The sequence below is a fragment of the Rhamphochromis sp. 'chilingali' genome (assembly GCF_963969265.1).
Source record: "Rhamphochromis sp. 'chilingali' genome assembly, chromosome: 6".
Classification (NCBI taxonomy): domain Eukaryota; kingdom Metazoa; phylum Chordata; class Actinopteri; order Cichliformes; family Cichlidae; genus Rhamphochromis; species Rhamphochromis sp. 'chilingali'.
The window spans coordinates 32,581,899-32,606,448 of NC_137933.1; the positions used below are offsets into that span (position 1 = coordinate 32,581,899).

Here is a 24,550-nt window from a genome sequence, read left to right on the forward strand (position 1 = left end):
TATAGTCCCTGCAAAGGTGTAACACCACCATGTTATCAACTAGCAACAGGAGACGGATGTATTTTGTGCATTTATGTGCATGTTTGCCTTTTGGTTCTTATTATTATTATTCAAGTTTCCTTAGTAGTTGTTTTCATTTGTGTATCTGTGGACGGAGGGATGAATTACTTGTGAGAATGCAAATATTTTAGTGCAAACCAAAAACCTTAATCATCATGCTGTTTCAACAGTGGTCAAAGACTGACATGATCAAAGTTAGGTTTCAAACTTACTTGCAGTTAACTCTATCGGCTGTGTTCTTGAAGGGCAGCTGTATTAGACATTTAAACAAAAGTTGCGAGGGAGTGTTGGTGTGATCTTAGTGGAAGACTTTGTTGACATTTCTTCAGGCAACACTGATGGATGTCACTGCTGCAATATGCACCCATATATATGCCTCTAAAAGCCAAATATTTGTTTTGTTTTAATCTCTTTGCAGTCTGATGGGTTGACATATGACAGTTTAGAGCGTTTGAAAAGTCAACTTATTTCTTTACACTTGACAATTTAGTATCTTTTTTCCTTCTTCTGGCATCTGAATTGTCCTTATGTGGAAAACCCATCCATCTGGTGCTTGGAGCGGACTAAAACTGACACTATATGTTATTTGCAGAGCGAACAGCAATCATAGAGAGATCATTTTTGTTGCCACAGCCAATCCCCTTAAAGTTTCTCTGTCTCTCTGTCTGATACTGTGTGTCCACCATACGTTTGTTTTCTTCTTTCTCTTCTTCTATTATTTTACTTTCAAAATGCCTTTATTTTTTATGTCATTTCTCTCTTTTGCCTCATTTTCTCACTGCTTTTGTCACTTTCTCCTTCTCTGGCTGAGTCTTTCCTTGTTCTTCCGTCTCGTTGTCACTTCCTCTCTCAGCAGCATGTTTTGTCATTTCTCTCGCGGTTCCTGTCTTTTGCACACCGTCATATACACACACACACCCAAATTCACAAGCGCACACAAACACAGACATAAATAAATCTTCCTTGTGAAGTCCCTAAAGTCAGAGAGAATATGATTTTCAAAATCCACAAAAAAACTGACTTGAACAGATTTTCACATTATTTTACTTGAAAAATAACAGTCTAACCTAACCTAGAGCTGAAATCTGGCAAATCAAACTTTCCAAGGATTCATCTGAGGTTTAGGCACAGTATTTAGGGCTTTATAATGTGCTCTGTAAAGGGGGGCTGTTATATCCTGAGAAGAGAATTTCATCCTAAGGGCTTTGTGTAATCCTTATCTCAGTATACATATTGTATCTTTACCCGGGTGTATATGTTAGCTTGCCTCTCCTGAATGGTAATGGTGACTAATGGCGACAATATATGCTGATTTGGAAGCCACATACACAGCCTCACTTCTTCCACTTCCTTTTTAAGTGCTTATGTTGTCCATGTGTTTATGAACTGTATGGATTGACAAATTGGATAGAATCTCATCAGGCATAAATAATGGCAGCTATCTGTAAATAGCATTGGAGCAGAGGAGCAACAGATGCTGCTCCTGGTGAAGGAGAAAAGCCTGCTCTCCTCCACTGAGCCTGCTCCCCACATGCTGCCACTCACGTATTTGGCTCCCATTAACACTGATCTATATTAATTCCTTGGAAAAAAGGATGAATAAGGAAGTTGATTAAGGAAATGAAAATCTATTCTGCTGAGCCGAAGCTCAATGTGTTCCAGTCTGTTTCACACTGTGAGATTTTTAAACCTTAATGGCTATCCAGTTAGTCACAGATCAACGAAGCAAAACTGGGACATAATATTTATTTATCCATCTACTTATTCTTTTATAACATTACCACGCTCTCCTTCAAGTTTCTTCTTAGACTGATGAGTGCTTGGCTACTGAAAGAAGAACACTGAAGTCACAACCTGTGTGTTGACAATAAACGTCTATCTTTATGAATACTTATCATCTCTCAAAGCAACTACTCTAGCTCAAATTCTGCATGTGTACAAAACTCAGTCAGCTACAGTAGTTTGATGAAATGTACCTGGCACTGATCAATAGTTGAAATGAAAGCTAACGCCCTGCCATGTCCACTGAGGCTTGTATCCTCCCATTGATTTCCGGCCAGGCATTTGCTCACCCCAGCCAAGGTCCGAATGTAATTTAAGTGTTGTGTGGGGACGTGTTTCTAGCATAGAACCTGACATGGTGTGGTCAACAGCCCCAGGCAGTGAATGAGCTCTCAAGTGGCAAACAGCATCAGCGAGACGTATTTCCTCTTCCAGCTCACCTAACGCCTCCTCGTCAAATTAAACGATAGAGACTGGAGGGCTTTCTGCGAGCCTTCGGCATGCTTTCACCCTTCCATCTGTAAGAGGACAAGGCAGGCTGATGACAAACACCACTGCGCACACATGCAGGGGAAAAACCACTTCAATTATTCCATATAAAATGGCATCAACTCTCGACCCTCTACTTCAGGAAATTAAATTTCAAAATGGACCGTGGTTACGGCAGCAAAACAAAAGCACTTGATGATTAAGGGTGGATTTTAATAATGCCAGATTTTCTACGCAGGTCTGGAGTATATGGGAAATGAATGTAATAATATCCAGGTCTCGAAAGGTTAGAGAATTGAACAAAAAGCCCCAAAAAGTATGGAGCATAAACTTTTTCACTGATGCTATCTGGAGTTATTGAAGCTACCATCATCCAATGTCTTTTGATGCTTTGTTGTTGTGTATGAGAACACACAAGATACTGTTATGGCGATATGACTGTAACATAAGCTTATTAGGCTTTTGGCCACTGATTTTAATATTGCATCTGTGCAACCATGAGCTCATAACAGCATACAGTATGCTGTGCTGAAAGGTAACATAAAGCACAAAGGCATGTTTAAAAATGAGACATTCTTCACAGTTTCTGTGTAGACACACACAAAGGACGTCACCAGCTTCAACATCCAACTCCTCAGCTGGGAGAATAATTGTTCTGAGACATTGATGGACTGTCAGGAGTCACATGAGCTTGTTTCCTCTGTTCTCTTTTCTTCCCCTCTTGCCTCGTGACACATACAGACACTACGGAAGCACCTTGTGTTCGCCATGCATAGAGATAAACTGCATATTGCATTCTGTTTCAAGTGTTACAAATCTCTTGCAATAATATAATAAAAGATGTATTATTCATTGGTTCTACAGTTTCGGAGGGGTGGATGAAATATGCATAGGGCGCGTGTGCTATTTCAAAAAGCCAATGTTGGTCGACGTTTGACGGGTGATGAGTGAACGTCACATCGTGACTCTTGTGTCATCAAAAGCTGGCAGTGGCAGATTAGTTGAGAGAGGAAAGCATGGGCAGTTTGGGGGCCACTTTGCTGCTGGGAAAATGAGTGTAATACTTAGAAAGAGAGGAATGGTGGTGTAAATAAGCATACATTTTCAATCTACTGTATGATGAGAATCCATTTGCAGTCCCCAGGTGTGACAAACAAAAGGTTTGGATGTTTTGTTCCAGATCTGTCTAACTGGTTTTGCTTTATTTCCCATTGAGATGGGGTGCACAGGGAGTGTGGGATTGGGGTGCTGGGGGTGCCAACTGAGTAATTTCACTGTCTGCTCTCTGCAGAGGGTATAATTGCAGACCTTAAAATACCCATTCTGCTCTGGCATGTGTGAAAAGCTTAAGGGGGAGGGTAAAAATTACCAGTCACGGGGGTATGCAAACATGTGGCTTGCATGTGTTTACGTGTGTGAGACAAGCATGGTTGAACAGAATGCGAGAGCTCATAACACAGTAGCATGAATACTACAATACATATATATTAATGTGGAGGAACAGTAATGAAAAACATGTTTCCATTGTTTCATTCCAAGAAACCTCATCACAACAGAGTATATTTATGAGGTATAATAAAATGCACTATATTTTTTGGGCACATATTCTATTTTATGTTGGTGATTTCCAAGTGTTTTTCTATTGGCTTGGGGGCCTGTGTGAATGAGTAATAGACAGAGTAATGGCTTCATCGTCGCCTGGCTAAATGTGTTTTTCTTCCTTGTGTCTTGCAAATACAAAAACAGAAAAAAAAAAAACTGCCAAAAAAATGATAAATAGCAGCTACCCAATTACTCTGGCATCGCTGTATTCAGGAATTTATGTTTACATTATCAAGATGTACCACTGCTCTGCATGACAACACCTTGCCACAGAAACAAATGGCATTTACATTTCCTCTGGGTGGTAGCTAGGTGCACGTTCCTATTTATTTTGCCAGTTTCCCTCCTGAAGTAATGGGAGGCCCTGACCTAGAGCCTCTCTGTCAGCCCATTAGAGAGTGTGGAGAGCATTGCATCGGCACCTCTGCTGTTCTGCCACTCACAAACACCCCCTAGAATCAACACAAACAATCCTACCCCTCCTGCCCACATACACACAGAGACAGGCAAGATGAAGCTGGGGCATTGATTTTATAATGATGCCCTGGCTCCTTCCAGCCATGGAGGAATTGGAGCTGGCTGAGCTGAGCTCTTGGTGTGCAGAGAGTTTTTTGGATGGGAGCCCTGCTGGTCTCTGGGACTAGTCCGGTGGAGAGGCTAGGCTACAGCCGTGTGCAGTCGGTGGATCCAGAGCATGTAGAACATGGAGAGGCAGCCGTGCCCAACTTTACAGAAGCACTCGGAGCCAAGCGTCCCTCCTCAGCACACACAGACCTGCAACTGCCAATCAAAGCAGCCTCGGGCGCTGCCACTGCCTTGTGCGCATAAATTAGCATGTATTTGCATAAGAATCCACTCGTTTAGCAGACCCACTTGGCTCTCCCCCCAAATGGCATTTTCTCGCTCCCCCTCCCTCTATCTCTCACTTTTCCTCTCCTTATCCTTTTACAAGCACCGATAAGAGCTAGAAAATAGTGTGTTAACCCTTTTCATGCCAAACCCCTCTTGAAATAAATTAGATGTGCATGAGCTTGTTTGTTGTTGGTTTGCAAATGAGAAAATTTAACCAACAAAATCATTTGAAAACAAACAAATAGGGGTGCACTAATGTATTTAACTATGGCATCTGTGTTCTGCTGTTCTGCGTCACATTTTCAGAATAATGGTAGAATAATTGTTCTGTTCCAGCAACTTTAAAATGTCTTTACCCCTTAACAGTTGCACCACATTTTATGGGCCATGTGCAGTCATGTTGGATTTTAAATCAAGCAATCATGATGTAATTGACTCTGTCAGTCTTAATTTAAGGGTTTTAAGAAAAGTATTCCTTGAAGAGTTTAGGTATTACAAACATTAGTATACAAACATATAGTTCCCCATTTTTTAAAAGGACAATTTGACAAACTAACATATTGTTTAAAATATGGTTTGCTTTCAAAACTTGGATCAAAATCTGTGTCAGCCAGTGATTGCCTGACGTCTAAAACTTGTAGACATCACCAAATGCTGTGTTTCCTCCCTTGAGATACTTCAACAGGCTTTTACTGCAGCCACCTTCAGTTAGCGCTTGTTTTTGAGACTTTCTGCATTCAGTTTTGTCTTAACTGTCAACTTAAAAGGCTGCTCAATTGGACTGAGACAGGGTGACTGACTTGGCCATTGAAGAATATGACACATCTTTGCTTTGAGAAGCTATCCGGTTGTTAAGTCTGACGTCACTTGCCGTGTCTGGGCCTAAACTCCGCTGCAGGTCCATATATCAAACGATCACTATGGCATTGCTGAGAGTTGAAAAACTGTCTAAAGTCTTTCATCCGATCAAATGATCAGCGTTCTGCTCTACCAGGTGTAACAATTGAGTTTAACATCCAGGCATCCATGAAAACGGAATTTATGACATTTAACGGAGTTAGAAGTTAGCAGGAAGTTAGCTCGCTAGCTTCTATCTAAATACAATATAGCATGTCCTGACTGCGGGGTTTTGGAAACAAATTAAAACGTACAGCTCTGTTATCACTTCCAGCATAAATGAAGACAGCAGTGACGTTTGTAGGGTTACTGAAGTTTGGCTAGCTGGTATATAATGATGTGCTATGTGACCGCTAGCGACACAGCTATGTTAGCATAATATAAACAAGCTAACCTTTTTTCCACTCGATAAAAGTTAACGTGAGTGTTCTCGGTGGTCAGGAACAAATGTAATCGCATGGCAGGATGCTGTAAAAGGACCAAACTTCAGCCAGGAGAACAACTGAGATAATCCATCCATAATACGAGGTTAGTCATTCATATACTGCTGCATGGGCTGGGCTGTAGTTACATCCTAAGGTTTTAAAAACTGAGCTTAAATAAATGATTAGCGGTAATAAAAGCCGAGGCAGGTCAACAGTGATCACTGACTGTTTTAGGAGCTTTTTGAGATCAAATAGAAGACAATACAAAACATTAAACCTGTTAACAACACAAAAGCCATATTAAACGCAGACTACTTTAGGCCCGGAAGTAGGATTCGTCACGTCATCACTTAACTACCGGATAGGTTTTGTTACTATTGCTACTATTGCTTTTGCAGTATCTACATTTGCCTTTGAAACCAATCAGTTTTGCAAACTATACCTCAGTCTGAGCATAGTTCTATACACCTCAGAATTCATTCTGTCGCATTGTCAGTAAACACAAGTGACTCATATCCATTGGCGGCCAAATATGCGAAGTTTGCCTCCACCATGTTTGATGGATATAGTGGCATGCTTTGGATCATTAGCTGTTCTTTTCCTTCTCCACACTTTTTTTATTCCAATCGTTCTGTTATAAGATTTACCAGTATGGCTACAGTATTCAAAAAACAACTTTAAATTCTTTTTTCACATGGTTCAGGCTCATTAACACACAGCGGGAAGAAGGGCATGCATGCCTTTATAAAGTACAGTTTAGAAAATTCCAATAATAAAATTCAGTTACTGGTCAGTGATGGTTGAAACTAAGGTGAATGAGACAGAAGAAGAAGATGAGATTACATGAATTTTCACAGCGAACAGTCTGTCAAACCACCATGCAGACAGTCTGGTGGAGATTAATAAGTAAAGAACAGAAAGACCTACCCATTGCCCTCAGCGCAAGTTGGAATGTGGTAATTGGCTAGGATTGTGCCTTTGGAGTCAACTTGAAGCTGTGCACGTGAAGATTTCTCTAACTTTGTTGTATTTTTCTCACCCTTTGTGCTTATTTTCAGTATGGTTCAAGTGTTCTCATCTAGTACATTATTGAATGTGTTCTTTGGTTTGCAAAGCTGGTTGTGATTGCTAAGTGCTTTGCTCTGATGTTTACCCTGCAGACAATCAGTTACCATGGATATATTAAAGCAATGGATGACATATTAAAACATACGTTCTGCATTTACCCATTGAAAGCTCCTCACCAAGTACATGCTCTAAAAAACTGTGATGAATTATGATGAATTGTTTGGCTCCATTAAGCCACACCTCACACACATGGCTTGCATGACACATCTAACTGATTTTATTTCTTTTTACATATTAATTCATTTGAGAAATTTGACTATATGGAGGACAATTAACACCATCTGCTGCACAGTTGTGTACATATGCATGACAAGTAAAAAGTAAATAGTAATATAGTAAAAGGTAGTAATAAGTTTGTTTCTTTTTCTTTTGTAAAACTAGCAGGATTTAATACTCAGTTTGTGCATTTAGAATTATGCGTATGTCTGTATTGTGCTTTTAATATTATGTCCAAATGGCTCAAATCTCAGGAGGCTGCGCTGTCGCTCAGGGGACTGTTTTCTATTTCCATGCTCCCCTGCTGGTCCAGGGGAATGTCTGAGCTCCCTTTCATCATCTCTAACCTGTGTTTCCTTCTCTTCCTCATATCTAATATGAGTTACATACACACTCAAAGAAACACACTTACCCAAGAGGCGTAGGCTGTCCTGTCTCATCCCATTTCCTCAGTGCCTTTGATCCCTAACCCTCCCAAAAATACATTGCACACACACCCCTTGCAGTGGTAACATCCTGCCATGCTATTTAAGCTTCCTTGTCTGCTTGGAGCATCCACAGCTTTAGTGCTAGCTTCTGCTGTCTCCTAATGACAGGGTAGTGTGAGAGAAACAGGCTCGGGGGTGTTGGACAACTGGAGGAGGACAAACGGCCCTGATGTACCCACAAAATAAGGAAGACTCATTACTGTCAAGGAAGGGTTAATGCTCACAAAAGGCTCTGGAATGCCCCTCCCAGTGTGTTGGTGCTTGTTATGAGAGCTAATGATGTCAGCGGAGACCCTGCTTGTTGATTAGTCTAAATGGAGGACTAATAGAAGTGCGTGACTGTAATTAATGACTGAAGGGGAGACTAAGGAAGACGAGGACACATCACTGTGGTCGTGGGTGTTCCCAGGTAAGGTGTGTCCCTGGACATCATGGTAGGGCATCTTATCAGCTGGCGACACTATCCTTGTGCCATCCCATGCCATGCCCTGCCCTGCCCTGCCATAGCATTGTCATGCTATGACACCCACTTCAGCACCCAGACAGGCTTGGCTTTTTGGCCAGGCCTAATTAGCTGTCACAGCAGGTGGAGCAGGGACCAGGAACACTACGGTCTGCTCTCTGACAGCACAGCTCCCCCAGACACTGACCGCACAGGAATAATGTGTGTGTGGGGGACTATGAGTGCACATGACGGTGTATGCGTACTTTTCTCTTTGACTCCATGGGGGTATTTTGTGTGCTCGAGGGTAAAGGAAAAAAGACAAGATGGAATGGTGAAAGCTATGTCAGGATGCAGTGTACACATACTCCTTCACATACAACCAGAAAGAAGACCATTTTATTGCAAACGTAGGTGCAGTGTAGATTTGTGTATGAGTGTGTCTCCGGAAAAGTTTAATTACCTTTCAGTTAACTTTTGCCTGCGAGTGCTCTAGACAGCAATATTTTACTTTATAGTTTCCCCAGAGACTGGACTTCAACAGAATAGAAAACAATGAAAATAAGAAGAAAAATAAGCCAAGAACTAAATAATACAACAAATAAAGATTACAATTACAATGTCATTATACCTGACAGATTTACAGGTTGAAGCAGATGTGTATGTGATTTATAGTCCCTGCGAATTAGACATACTAGATGCTATAGATATCTCTGAAGACACCGCAGACTGAAAAATTAAAGAACTAATTTCAGGTGTAATATGTTTTCTTTGGGCAGATTTGTGGCTGTAAACAATCCTTCAACCTTCCTCTCCCTTAATAGAGGCCCATTTACACGCTTCCTCTTTATCATCAGACCGTGTCACCTATCATCCTAGCACAATACATTACTTAGTGTGTTTCCCTCCAGCCCCTTTTGGTTTGTCCCTCTTCTTTTGCTTTGTGTGTGTCCATGCAGTGGCGATACAGTGCATTCTGATGTTCCCTTCTGTATGCAAAGGCCTGTGTAAGCTGCAGTAATACTTCTTTACCGATAGCTCTGCTCACACACGCACGCAGTCACACACACGCTGCGGCTCTACACACTCCCCTGGTTTAATCTATTACCTTTTTTATGTGGCTCAAATATTCAGGCCGTGTTAACCAATGCATCATTATGAGGCGTATAACTGCAAAAGCCAAAGGATTTATAGGCTTAAATAAATTATGTGATCCGATAGTGCAAGTTTTATGAGTTGCAACTTTGCAAATATTCTTTTAAATAATAACAATAAAAGAAAAAAAACAGGAACTGGGGAGTTAGAAGATGAAAGAAAGTGATTTCTACTTCATCCAACTGTTAAAGGCGGCCTGTAACTGCACATCACTTTCAAGCTATTCACTCTATACCTTGTCTTTATAACCATCTCACACATTTTATATGAATTGATGGGTTCGTTTGGAGCATTTAAGCATCAAGCATCCCCCTACTGCTGGTTGTATCATTTCCTTCCGTGTCGTACATGTGTTCTCCTAATAATTTCTATTGAGCATACTCACATGTGGTGATATCAAATGTAATATGTGAACACATGCAACAGCATACACAGTGATGCATTGTGCATTTTCACTCTAATATGGTTTGCACATGGTCACTATACATCACTTTTGATATTGTGTGAGTAGGTCTATTTGATCCCATTTGGCAGATGGATCCAATTGTCCGGGCTGATATTGGGTTGTGACAGAATGCAATCTAACGGCAGGCTCATTGATGATGATGAGTTCTGTTCCATTGCACTGAGATCCAGTCCAATTTCAAAAGCAAATTCAGCCATTCATCTTCCAAATAATTGTGGCACTTTATCAATTGCTCCCAGTCTTTTATCTATCACTTCGATTGATGTGATCATTTTCACAAACAACCTTCTGTCCTAACGGCATCTTGAAACACACTTACAGGGTTGTGTGCTTATGTGTGTGCGCTAGTCTGTGTCTAAAGGCATCTCTAAAGAAGTCCGCTAGCATAAGCGTGTGTAAATGAATGTGTGCAATGAACAAGGAGATATTGGTGTCTGTGTTTCTATGTAAATGGATATCCACATGCATGCATTTGTTTGTGTAATAACACTCCTCTTTATTATTAAAACAATAGGTCTTCTGTTCCGTTATTAGTATTATTTTTTCTGTGTTTGTTCTGTTCTGTGTGTATGAGACCATTTAAATATGGGTGTCTGCATAATGGGCAACCTCATGCTTTTGTCTTCTATTATTATGCACAGCCTGTGAGTGTGAGTGGATTTTCATGAATACACAGTGCCCTTTTGTGTGTTGACAAGAGAATAGGTTGAATGTAAAGCATGCATCATAAGCAGCTTGTGTGTAAGCATGGCATAGGATTTTATCTTAAAATGCTAAAAGTCCTGCTGCATTCAATAATTTGTCATTTTGTTTTAATTTTTATTGAAAAGAAAATCCTTAAAAGCAAAACAATCAAAGGAAGCTTCCTGTGACTTTTAAGCTCAATGCATCACCGTATCCACATAGTGAAAATAAGAAGACAAATAAATGTGTTCATTGGCGATATTACTCTGCTTTTAAGACTGATGATAGCATTATTGTCCGTTTCTGTTCTGTTCTACTCTGATCTACTTTATTCTTCCATACTCAAAACCTGATATCCTTTTTTAGGTAAACACATGTTTACATATATATTATTAGCCTAAAATAAATACATATTTTGGGTTTTGGGTGTTTGTAGTTTTTATAAATCATAAATCCAAATTATTTCCTTGTATGCGCTATATTGTTGGGGGTTTTTTTTGTTATATTTTTACATGATACATGGTTGCCCCTTTTCTTACGTTTATATCAGCAGAGTCTGTCTGCTCTGTCTGTCACTGTTGATGTGAATCAGTTTTTCTTCATACCTATATCCATATTTGCAGAACATAGCCTATTTATCATCTGAAGCATTTAGACCTAGCATGTATCCTACAATTTAATTAGCTTGTACTACACAGCAAAGCAGTCAATCATCAATTATATATTTCATTGTGAACTAATATAGGAAATTTAAATCTTATTCATTACTTAATGTGCATTTGCACTGTATAATTAACTCAAAATCCCAAGGCACCCCTGGACTTGCCTCAAGGAACACCATTTGGAAATACCTCTCCTAGAAGATATCGGTAGCTAAGATGTCATGCTTTATTTATTTAAAACATATATTTACTTTCATATGTACTTGTTTGATTGACACATGTGCTTCATATTAGGTTTATATCGATGATGAAATAACTATCTAAAAACATACTGCACAAAAGAAAAAAAAAGGTTTTCAACATGTAAATCACAAAGCAACCATAACTATACAAATATGAGAGTTTTGTTCACAATAACCTTTCTCACACATCTGCAAATCATTTAGAACTCCTCATCATTCATATTGGTGTTTTCTTGTCAACTTTTCACTGCACACTAGTAAAACAAAAGCTAACCTGGAAATTCAGCATGACTGAATGAAGAACAAGAGAAACATCTCCTCTGGCTCAACTTTGGATTCCCTATAAACAAAAATTTTGGAGATACTCCCTGTTTGTTGAAACCTTTGTTTTATTTTGAAAAAATCCACAGACCATTTTGAAATGTTTGTGTCCATGCACACTCTGGGGCTTGATTGTTGGATGTTGTAGCAGAGCAAGAGTCCGGCACTATTCTCCCTGCTGCTCTGTGATTTCTCACTGCCGACTCTTTCAACAGCATTGTGGACTGTGTGGCCTCAAGTGCAGAGCCAACCGGCAGGTATACGAGAGGAGCAGAGTAGGATATACACTCATAAATCTGACAGATGCATTGTGTGTCATTACCTTCCACTTATTATTATTCTCTTGCTCCTCTTTATACCGTGAACTACTTTAGCTGTTTTCCCAGGCTGGCTCACAAACATTTGTGCTGTGGCCTTGCAGAGTGACAGATGCTCCTGGGAAGCTACCAGGTTATTGTTGTGATTCTTGCCTTGGCTCTGTGTGCTTGAATCAGGGCATTTAACCTTCCGTGCTTTGGAGCCTGTACTGGCAGCAGTATGTGTGCTGTTATCAGATTGTACTACTTTGCAATTGTGCATGTGCATAGACAAATGTTGACTGAATTAGGAGTTCCAAATAGATATTTCTGTTGAAAAAAGAACTCAGCATCTTGTTATCACTAGTGTCACAGTGTCAGGTAAATTTAGAGTCTCAGGTAAATTAAGAGACGCTAAAAGATCGGCAAAGCATAGAGTGAAACCAAACTTCTCCTTCTTGTTCCTAATTTCTGAGAGAAGACATTTACAAGCTTTATCCAGAAATGTTTATATTTATGTTTATTTTAATCATGCTATTAACTGTGTCAAACCTTATTGGCAGGGCTTTTAAAACTCAAAGTCACAATAAGCTATGAAAAAATATTTATCATTATAATTTCCAGAAAATGAAGGCACTTTACATAATTATGGCTAAAATTATGGTTGTTATTGTTTTCATTTTTGTCAGAGAAAACACTATCTTACTCTTCTGTGCATATTGTTGGTTTCACATTAATACAATGCGTATTGGGAAGTATAAGCAATTAATCAGTGTTTAGAAACACAGTATTAAACAGTGTCTCTAAATAGCCTAATTATGACTTAAGTAATTCATTGGATATTTAGTTACCTGACAAACTTCTCTAATTACACTGAGTTAATTAAAAAAAATAATTGATGAGATTTTTACAATGCAAAGGATACAATAATAACAAGTTGAACAATTTTTCTTACATTTTCGACAAACACAAGTTCCCTCTTTGTTATAAAATAACAGATTAAAAGCCCAACATATTAAAACTCCCTCATGTTGACACCACAGTAGTTTTATGTGCTGGCAAAATTGCAGTTTTGACTTTAAATGATCACATTTCTAAAGCCTAACAATTAGTTATTTATGCAAAAGAACAGAAAGTATTTTTGTATTTTAGAAGTCTGTTATTTCTGACTTTTTCTTTTTCTTTAACTTTGATGTTTCTAGTTTCTCCTCATTCACCATTTTTTTTTTCATTACTGTTTTCCTTCTGAAATGCTCCAGTATGTACCACACCCACCCACCCACACACACACACACACACACACACACACACACACACACACACACACACACACACACACATACATATGGCCCCGGTAATGTCCCTGCAGCCCAGTGAAAGAGAGAGGGAAAGAGAGGGGAGAGAGCAGCAGTCGCCTCACAAGAGCAGACCTCATAAAACTCCCTGTCACTTTGACTAATTTGTTAGTCTTGTCTCACTGTGTTGAATTGTCACCCCCCACTCCCCACCTTCTGATGCACCTCTAGCCAACTCCCCCTGTCCTTCTTTCCACCCCCCTAAATCCACGGGCAGAGGAAAAAAGGTGGAGGAATAAATGTAATATAGCGTACTGGCCATTGGTTGGAGTGATCTACACAGCAATCCATCTACAGTCAGAGGAAGAACAGTGGCTTTATGGAGCAGAGGATGGTGTGATAGCTCGATTTCTCATCCACTTTCTGTCTGTGTCTACCTCTGTCCCTGCTCCAGAGGAGGCCTTTTGATACGGTAAAACATAAAAACAGAATAGGAGAATAGATCTATTATGAATGCTGTCAGGGCTACAGTCCCCAAGACTAGATTGGGTTGGACCAGGCAAAGCAGGGAAGTGTGGTATAGATTGGTTCAGATGTTCAGCCGGGCCTCTCACAGGACCAAAGAGCCAATACCGGATTCATAGAGATAAATTAAAAGCAAAAACCTCGCTCCAGGAGAGAATCAATTGCCAGGTAATTATGGAGAACTAGAGAGAGATTACAGAGACAAAACACAAATACAAAGATGTTTTCCTAAGATACTGCAGCATAACACCAGGGATTACTGTGTCAGCTAGATTGAAGAAACTTTTTTGCCGTTGATGCCCCCTTTTCTTCCCAAACTGACCCTCAGTACCTAGTCTTTAAATAGGAGCTCAGACTCAAAGCTAAAAATAGGCCACATTTCACCGCCAGCAACCCTCTGCTCAGCTGTCAGCACCCTTTCTCCCTCGTCCTCACAGTGAGGCAGACACAGCCCTCCTTCATGTGTTTTCAAGGGAGACAGGCAGGGTGTGATCACTTTAGCTCTAACCCATCTCCCTCCAACCCACAAGGAAGAACCAACCTCTCTTGGCTCACTGGCCTCACGGGGAGGTCACTGTGAACTCCAATTTAAGAGAGGAATCATTCCCGCTGTGCTGGGCCTGTTTTCCCTCCACACAGACAGAATGTCCTGACGTGTGAGTGATGCATGATGGAAACAGTAATTTGGGCAGGTATAGTGCAGCCAGTGCAAGATCTGGTTTGAAAATGAGGCCTACAGTGACATAATGTTTGTAATTCAAGGTGAAGAAGAGGACTTTGAACGTTAGTATAATGCATACCGAGAATGTAAAAACTATTAAATATGTAGACGTTTAATTTTAGCTTTGTCTTGTGTGTAATATCAGTTTTCATTAGGGCTTCCACAGAGCACATACTGGAAGAAAAAAATATCTATTAAAAATCAGAAAACATACAAACAAACAAAACCACACTGTTGACAGAGATGTCAGTTCCACTCACTGAAACAGATTACTTAACCACAATTCTCTGAACCTCAAAAGGCACTAATATTAATGACAGAAGACAGGGCATATATATCGGCCTAATAATGGTCTGTACATTTCATTTTGTAATCAAGAGCCTCTGTCTCAACCAGTGCCTATGGCTCTTTGTGGGTTCTGTAAGAAAAGTCAGTCTGCATTAAGCATCTTTAATTGAGCTTAAAAGGCTGTAAACGGCATCAACAGCTCCAATGAATTCACTGACGGCGAAACTGCTGAATGATAATGAGAGGCATCAAACAATGGATGGCTTATCAAGATAATCATCCCTGATGACTTGAATGGAGATGAAATAACAGCAAGGACGAATTAATTAACCAGTGTCAATATTATTTTTTCTATTTTGTTATTCATTTGTGACATTTGACTGTGGTGAGGTTTGACATTATGCAGTTGTTGCATGAACAATAGTAAAAACAAAAACAAGAACAAAAAAATCACTATGTTGGGGACATATTTAAGGAAAACCCTGAAACCTTGGTACAGCCTCTGTTATACTATGCGGAGCTTTTAGCTTGCATGGTTTATACTCATTTCCTGCTTAGAAATCAATACAAAGCTGTTCTGAGTGAATCTCTTTGTCCTCTGGAAAAAAAAGACCAAAAAAGCCAACCCCAAAATATTTTTGTCCTAATGGAAGTGGTCCCTTGCAGGTTTGCATAACCTTCTCTAATAGGCAAAGAGACCTCACTGAATGGGTGGATAAAAATGAAAAATCTATGAATTGTGTGCCGTGTCTTTGCCAATCAACAGATCTCTAATTAAACTACTTTTTGGACTGACGTGTCAGACAGCACTCATCAACAAACCAAACGAGGAATTATCTTTTGGAATAAAGGTGCTCCATCTCTCTATTAGACTTTGATATACGTGCAGAATCAATGACAAGACAGTGACTCTTTTTTGGCAGCACATGTTGGCCGAATATCTTACTAAGACACTTAGACACTCAGTCATAAGTGTCATAAGACACTACATTAATTCTCACTGATCCTCTTTAAAGATCTTCCTTTAAATCCACCATGTCACAGTGAGACAATACCTGAATGATACAGTTATTCCAGTTTCAACAGGTCAGTGTGTATTACAGTTTTTTCTTTTTGTTTATGCACTTACAACACATTAAAAACACAATCGAGCTTGATTTGTAGATGTGATGAACAATGTAATGTAGTAGAGCAGAAGTATGGGTGTAATTGTTGTTTTAGTTAACAAAGTAAGTTATTTGTTTTAGACAGGAAAACATTTGCACAATTTTCTAGTAAAAGTCATGCAAACAGGAGTTTGTGGAAAATTGCTCGTTTATGTACGGCTTAAAGGGGGCAATGCTCAATCACACTTTTGGCAGTTGTGGGTTTTTTAGAACATTCAGAAGCAGTCAAAACTAAATGAGTCTAACTTTGTTAATTTTCTAAATCAAACAAAGTGAAAAGAACCAGAATGACAATGCAAGTCATTTTACACTGTATATACAGGTTGGTTATAAAACAGATCAGTGTCTCTTTTACAATACAACTGTGCTTTTATGACAGATTGAAAAAATAATGAACCGTCAGTCGATATCTCTATAAAGGGTAAAAAAAAAAAATCAAATAGAGGTTTATCATCTGGGCTTTGCACCCTGAATATGAAGATGAATTGCATTTATTATAAGGTTGCCACTCTGCACCTTCTGGACAAGAAGATTTTTCTTTTTCGGTCTGGACTCTTCCTTTCATTTGGTGAGCCACTTTCATCAGTGCCACCGTGATTGGCACAGCTGTTTAAAAGTTATGAGATGAGTAATGTAACTGACTGAAGAGGTAATGATTCATCACCACACCTTCTCCTATAAATATCCCAATTCACCCAAAGCAACTGTCAAGCGTGGATGCTTACTGAAGAACGAAACGAGCAGGTGTGCCTGGATCTGGTTTCATTTTGCATCATGTGTATATGACGCAATGATTCCACTGGGTGTTGTAAATGTATCATTAAAATTAAGCTCAATATGGAAATATTTCATTGCAGCCTTATGAAACTATAGTTTGGAATTAACTTTCATTTTATGGATTCAGCAAAGTGCCTTTTGTTTAGCAACTTTTTGTTTATTACACCAGCTGCATTATAAGGACGTTTTTTGGGAGTTTAAGCCAACACTAACACTCATTCTTCATTAGAAAGAATTGGAATTGATTAAATTTGTGACTTGAGTAGTTAATTCTGTCTGGTGCGCAAAGTTTTACATCATGTTGATGTTTAAGTTTAGGTTTTCGTAGCTGATTAGAATGTCTTTATCAAATTATCAAAGTTGGACGATTAATCATTTGGATACTTTCCAGCTGTTTAGTAGCCTAAGTTGTAGGTAACAACTGAGATAAAGTATTTCAGCTTACAGATGAGATGTTCATCAGACGTCCTCTTAATATCTGGTAATGTTAGTTATCTAAAAACCAGGAAAGAAGTTAAAGAATCAGTCAAGGGGACTCAAGAATGGCTGAAGTGTTTAAGTGTTCACACTATTCCAAGTGTGAGCACTTATTACAAGAGAGCAATATTTGTATGTAGAGCATCTGATAGATAGAATTTATTCTTGGCTGCTTTGTGAGCTGTGGTATTCACATACCATAGTGAAACATGGTCAAATGCCAGTGGTGTCCTTGTCTGTCTTTTCTCCCACTGCACTGTTATCAATCAGACACACCGGCCAAAGACAGATACAGTGGGGCAAAAAAGTATTTAGTCAGCCACCGATTGTGCAAGTTCCCCCACCTAAAATGATGACAGAGGTCAGTAATTTGCACCAGAGGTACACTTCAACTGTGAGAGACAGAATGTGAAAAAAAAAATCCATGAATCCACATGGTAGGATTTGTAAAGAATTTATTCGTAAATCAGGGTGGAAAATAAGTATTTGGTCAATAACAAAAATACAACTCAATACTTTGTAACATAACCTTTGTTGGCAATAACAGAGGTCAAACGTTTACTATAGGTCTTTACCAGGTTTGCACACACAGTAGCTGGTATTTTGGCCCATTCCTCCATGCAGATCTTCTCGAGAGCAGTGATGTTTTGGGGCTGTCGCCGAGGAACACGGACTTTCAACTCCCGCCACAGATTTTCTATGGGGTTGAGGTCTGGAGACTGGCTAGGCCACTCCAGGACTTTCAAATGCTTCTTACGGAGCCACTCCTTTGTTGCCCGGGCGGTGTGTTTTGGATCATTGTCATGTTGGAAGACCCAGCCTCGTTTCATCTTCAAAGTTCTCACTGATGGAAGGAGGTTTTGGCTCAAAATCTCACGATACATGGCCCCATTCATTCTGTCCTTAACACGGATCAGTCGTCCTGTCCCCTTGGCAGAAAAACAGCCCCATAGCATGATGTTTCCACCCCCATGCTTCACAGTAGGTATGGTGTTCTTGGGATGCAACTCAGTATTCTTCTTCCTCCAAACACGACGAGTTGAGTTTATACCAAAAAGTTCTACTTTGGTTTCATCTGACCACATGACATTCTCCCAATCCTCTGCTGTATCATCCATGTGCTCTCTGGCAAACTTCAGACGGGCCTGGACATGCACTGGCTTCAGCAGCGGAACACGTCTGGCACTGCGGGATTTGATTCCCTGCCGTTGTAGTGTGTTACTGATGGTGACCTTTGTTACTTTGGTCCCAGCTCCCTGCAGGTCATTCACCAGGTCCCCCCGTGTGGTTCTGGGATCTTTGCTCACCGTTCTCATGATCATTTTGACCCCACGGGATGAGATCTTGCGTGGAGCCCCAGATCGAGGGAGATTATCAGTGGTCTTGTATGTCTTCCATTTTCTGATGATTGCTCCCACAGTTGATTTTTTCACACCAAGCTGCTTGCCTATTGTAGATTCACTCTTCCCAGTCTGCTGCAGGTCTACAATACTTTTCCTGGTGTCCTTCGAAAGCTCTTTGGTCTTGGCCATGGCAGAGTTTGGAGTCTGACTGTTTGGGGCTGTGGACAGGTGTCTTTTATACAGATGATGAGTTCAAACAGGTGCCATTCATACAGGTAACGAGTGGGGGACAGAAAAGCTTCTTACAGAAGACGTTACAGGTCTGTGAGAGCCAGAGATTTTCCTTGTTTGAGGTGACCAAATACTTATTTTCCACCCTAATTTACGAATAAATTCTTTACAAATCCTACCATGTGAATTCATGGATTTTTTTTTCACATTCTGTCTCTCACAGTTGAAGTGTACCTCTGGTGCAAATTACTGACCTCTGTCATCATTTTAAGTGGGGGAACTTGCACAATCGGTGGCTGACTAAATACTTTTTTGCCCCACTGTATTCTTAAGTGAATGTACACACAAATACACAAGTGTACACTCTGAAATATACTGTCCTTTAGTTAAAAAATGTAAGAAAGTTTCTCTCTTCCATACTTGGTCCAACCCTTTGCGATTCCAGATGACTTTTACTCATCATAACAGTATGACTCACTCCTGGAGATTAGAACTGAAACAATGAATCTCTATGCATAAAGAAAATATGAACAGAAAGAAAATATGGACAAATAGGAAAATATGGACAGAAAAAAGTTAGTAACAGAAAAAGACAAAAAAAGAGAGATGAAGAGAAAGAGAGATGGGTTCTCTAAGTGCAGTAGCACACAGGCACATAGCTGTGAGTTCCCAGGCAAGTCAGCATGAGCTGCCTATTTGTCAGCATTGATCAACCCATTAAGGGGCTGTGGTGGGAAGCATATTGGTTTTGGAGGCCAAAGGGGCAGGGAGAGACAAAGATAAAGCAAGACGGGGGGTGGTTGAACTCCTTTCAGCCTCAGCAGCCACATGTCTGCAGGATGAAAGCTTGTAGTCTTTGTCTCGAAAGTCTACGCAGTTCATTTCACAGGGCCCAATGGAAAGGTAGTAGATATCATTTGTCTTACAGCATCTCTGGAGGCTCCACTGTATGTGTTATCTTAGCTTCCTGCCACTGCAATGCTAATAAGGAACTAGCAAGCTTCTCAGACATACAGAACGTCACTTGTCATCTTTCTCAGTGTGTCTGTGTGCGCGTGTGTGTGTGTGCACGCAAAAGGTGGGTGGTGGGGTGGGGGTGGGTCTTGGCCCAAGGGGAAAGCAGGCAGCCTCTTCGTCCAGCCTCTGATGAATTCATATAATTAACTCTGCCTTGATCTGTTGGCTAATCCTGCACTCAGTAATAAGGGATTAAAATGTCACCTAAGCCACCTGCTGTTATTGAGCCCCAAGACTTTTGTGCTCCTGTGTGTGTGTCACAGTATGTGAGAGAAAGAGAGTGAAGATTAAAGTAAAGTTGAATTTTACAATTTCTGTGTAGCAAGCTGGAAACATTCTGTTTTTCCTCAAGAAAATGTATGCAGAGGACACTATAAAGTAGCTCAGAGAAGCAAACATCTTAACTCCAGCCATATGCAAGTGAGCACCACTCACAACCCCAAAGTTTGGCAAAAAAAAAAATGAATTCCATAATTTGGCAGGGAGCTGGAGCAGAAGTTGCAACAGACTCCCTCGAAAACTCATTGTCACAGTCACTAAAAAGGGACATGAAAGTGGGGCATGCTTGAAGGTGGGGGTTGAGAAATCTCTTTTTTCCCCTCCTTTCTTACTGTGACCTCCTTGGATGAAGTAAAAAAAAAATAATAAGAAGAAAGAAAAGCGTGCCAATTGGTTGGCTAAATGCCTACAGACCAACAGCCAGCTTGCCTTGTCTGCCTTCTGGCCACCTCCACTTGGTTTCCTAGCAACCCCAAGTGTACTTTGGGCTGCTTAATGACTCTTGTTGCTGCAGTGGCTCAGGGGCTACTAATGAAGCCTCCTGACCAGTCGCTTCCATTTAAAACCTGGAAGCTGACTGATCACTGGGCGTGGATCTTGGGAATTCAGGCTACCCTAAACCTCTTATGTGAGACCATTTCTGCCCTCAAAAAAACCCAAAACCTCACCTCCAACAACTTACAAATGTACACACCACACCTTATCTTAACTCTAAATAACTTTCTGGCAATAGCAGACTCGCATATCAATACTTTACCTCTCCTGAACTTTATGTAAGATTTACATGTGAATGTAATCACGGGGACTCACATGGGCTCCTATCACACAAAATTGCAGGATTCCAAATTTATTCCTTCACTGAAGAGTCTCAGTGAACCAGGCTCCCACAGAACAATGGATGTAGCCTAGAAGAAGAAGAAAATTATATTTTTTGTGTTGAGAACATTTATGCTGAGGGACTGCGTTTGTCAACAGAAGAGAGAGTGAAAATTATCTCAGTGATTTATCAAATTATCTCACACCAACACTTGAAAAAAGTGAGTACAAAGCATAAGGGCAGTGAGTAAAAACTGATCTTTGCATTTCTGGCCATCTGCTGGATGGCTATGCTCCAGGAGGAACGCATACTCCATGAATATATAATATGAAATTTTGTTATTCCAATTAGCAACAACTTAACATATTTATTTGGTTGCTCTGGTCTCTGTCTTTCGCTCACTCTCTGTTTTCTCTGTGTGTGCATCTGTGAACAGCTCCATGGGCAAGCCTTGTGATGGCTCTGTCATTTTACAAAGCTTTGTTCCAGTGTCACAACATATTGCTTCGAGAGCACATTACGTCCCAGGAGTGTCACCATGTATACAGTTGTCTATACGTGTCCACCAAGTCTATATTCAACCAAGGTCTGAGCTCATGTCAACTGCTGTCAAGTGCTGTGTTGCCTGAGGGCCACAACACCCACTATCCTGCCCTAGCTGACTGATCTGAGTGGGCAGTACTCTGTGCCATTCACTGGCACTCTCATGTTGGACCTGTCTGCATGGCCTAGTTAGAAAGATGGCCAACTGAAGTCTGGAAAAAAAACAAAAAACAAAAAAAACAAACAGAAAACCCAACGCCAAAAATAAAAATACAATACAATGCCAAATATTATGTGCGTAGGTAGCCTCAATAAATAAGGGTCTTCGAGGGCTTAAAACCACTCACCTTTTTTACAGAGGAATAGGGGGATGTTATTTGTATTTTAGAGATCTGTAACACTAGATCAAGTGATTTTCTGTATTAGTATTCAAACTCCAGGGAGAAAAAAACCTGGGGAAGTTTTATTCATGGCAGGCAGCTTTTAATATGTGTGTGTGTGTGTGTGTGTGTATATGTGTATGTATGTATATATATATATATATATATATATATATATATATATATATATATATATATATATATATATATATATATATATATATATATATATATATTTATTATATTCCCATGTTAGCTTGGCAATGTTTTACTTTCACCACACTATGAAATTAATTCCCTACTGTTAACCTTTCAGAAGCTCATAGCTATGCCGTTCGGAGGCTCTAGCACAAGGAGGGTGCTTGGGAAGGGTGGAGTTGGCTGACCAGACCAGTAGCATATTGGTTGTAAGTCACAAAAGGGCTCCTGGGTAGAGATGCGAAAGGGGAGGAGGGGATGCAGGCAGAAAAGAGGGATTGCTGAGGGTCAGGAATGAGCAGGATATAGCTGGTGACTGGGAGTCTGGAGCCAGGAGGGGACAGGAAGAGCAAGGGCCAGCCAGAAAGGACCTCTCCCGGTGGGGCTGGGAGTGGCTGATGTAATAGCATTAATCTCCAAGTGCCATCTGACACCCAGTGTGGCTCCGTCATTGAAAAGTGCTAATTCTGCTGAACTGTGAGGGGAATTCAGGCATCTCTAGAGGCAGTGCCCTGGATTAATTAAACATGCTGGCATGGAGTACTGGACAGATTTATCTCTTTTTATGCCATCTTCACCATTTGATTTTTGTGTTTAGCTAACAGAGGAGGACAAACTCAGGACATTAACACCAGGAACATTGCAACATCTTGCACCTTATATGGTTTCCAGCTAACGTGGGATTTCCCTTTTCTTTCTTCTCACTCTTTCTTTCTCTCCATCTACTTCTTTCCCTTTCTCTCCAGATGAACCGGCCCATCCAGGTGAAACCTGCTGACAGCGAAGGACGAGGAGGTAATTAACCTTCTCTTGGTCTCTGTTGCACCCCCACCCCCCCATTAGAAAACACACACATGTAAAAACACAAATACACTGAAATAGCACTCATGTAATCCCTAATAGTCTGCTCTCACTTGAGAAAATACCAGGAGTTAGTAGACTAGCCTGTAATATAGGTCACTTGCTTCTATTGACTTCCAGTCTGTGCCAGCAGTGGGGCTTTCTCAGGTTTATAGTCACTGGGAGCAGTTCAAAGGCAAGATAGAAAGACATGGAACAAAATAAAATATTGAGAAAATAGAAAAGAATAGGGAGGGAATAATCTTTATTCCTGATTTTAAAGTCAATATTAAGAGGAAAATATCGTCCAAACATACATAGATGAGTCAGAACTTAAAAACATGTCAACTGGCTCAGCACTACGACCGAATACCATTTTGAGGTATCATGATCTAAGACGTTTGGAACATTTGTGGTATAGCCATAATGTGTTTTATCCTAAAATAAGAGCATGACTACAGTAGTTGATAGTAACACCTTCTATCACTCTATGAAAACTCTGCATTACCTCAGATAGACTTATCTACCTACCTATTCACTAACCTGTCTTTTTACTTGTCTATATTCCTATCAATTTATCTGCCTCATTAATAGCATATAATAGCACTGATAAATGGAACCATGTAAAGTTAAATTAAGTAATTTTCAATGATTTCCATTATTTGATGTGAGCATTTCAGTAGAACTCAATGGATATGTCTTTTGCTTAGTACAAAAAGGTATGAATTGTGGTATGAATTAACGAATTGTGATATCAAAACATCACATTCTGCTTTAACATTGTGCAGATTCTTTTGCACAGCTTCCTATCATCGCTAATTTGACTTTCATGGTGATTGACTAGATCATTCTAATGTCACTTTTGACTAACATCACTGAGAATAATGCAGATTAAGTTAAAAAAAAAGATTTATGTGGGCTGAATTTGATCTAACCGAACAGGTCTGTGTCAGCCCCGTGCTTTCATTTCAGAGTGGTGATTTAGACTGCCTAGGTCAGTTTACACTGAGTCACTTTGCTGATTTATGTGGTCAAGTGTTAGTCTGATGGGCCATTTCAATTGCCATACACCCCCCCCCCCCCCCCATGCAGATCTTATTTTTGTCATGGCAGCACTTTAATTAACGGCCATCTAAAAACAGGAAAAGTCTGACCGACAAGGCCTGGGAGAGAGCCAATCGGCATTCTTACCAAGATAAATTGGATCTCTCGGCTTAAGAGGGGAGGATGGATGGGTCCCAATATCAATTACTACCCTTTTCTCTGCAGAAAGAGAAGGGAGATGAACAGGTAGTCTGAATGAAATACAGAAGGCTTTTACGCTGCCCCTGCTAGTCTGTCAGATGAACTTTCTATATAGGAGGACAGGATAGGACACAGCACAGAATGAAATAAGACTGAGCAGACAGGCCCCAACAGAGATATTGAGCATTAATGGCAACAGGA

At 40.2% G+C, this 24,550-nt stretch overlaps 1 protein-coding gene across 13 annotated transcripts in view; it reads left to right on the plus strand.

Annotated features, from left to right (window-relative positions):
* Positions 1–24,550, plus strand: part of celf6 (CUGBP Elav-like family member 6) — a 159,150-nt gene that overhangs the window by 83,550 nt on the left and 51,050 nt on the right. For 10 of the 13 annotated variants that reach the window (XM_080884713.1, XM_080884725.1, XM_080884719.1 and 7 more), the window contains exon 3: positions 23,011–23,059. In XM_080884713.1, coding sequence (XP_080740839.1) covers positions 23,011–23,059 — 49 coding nt within the window. Of the gene's footprint in view, positions 1–22,562; positions 22,742–23,010; positions 23,060–24,550 lie in introns of those variants that run through there. The other 3 variants (XM_080884715.1, XM_080884716.1, XM_080884717.1) reach the window with 3 other exon arrangements.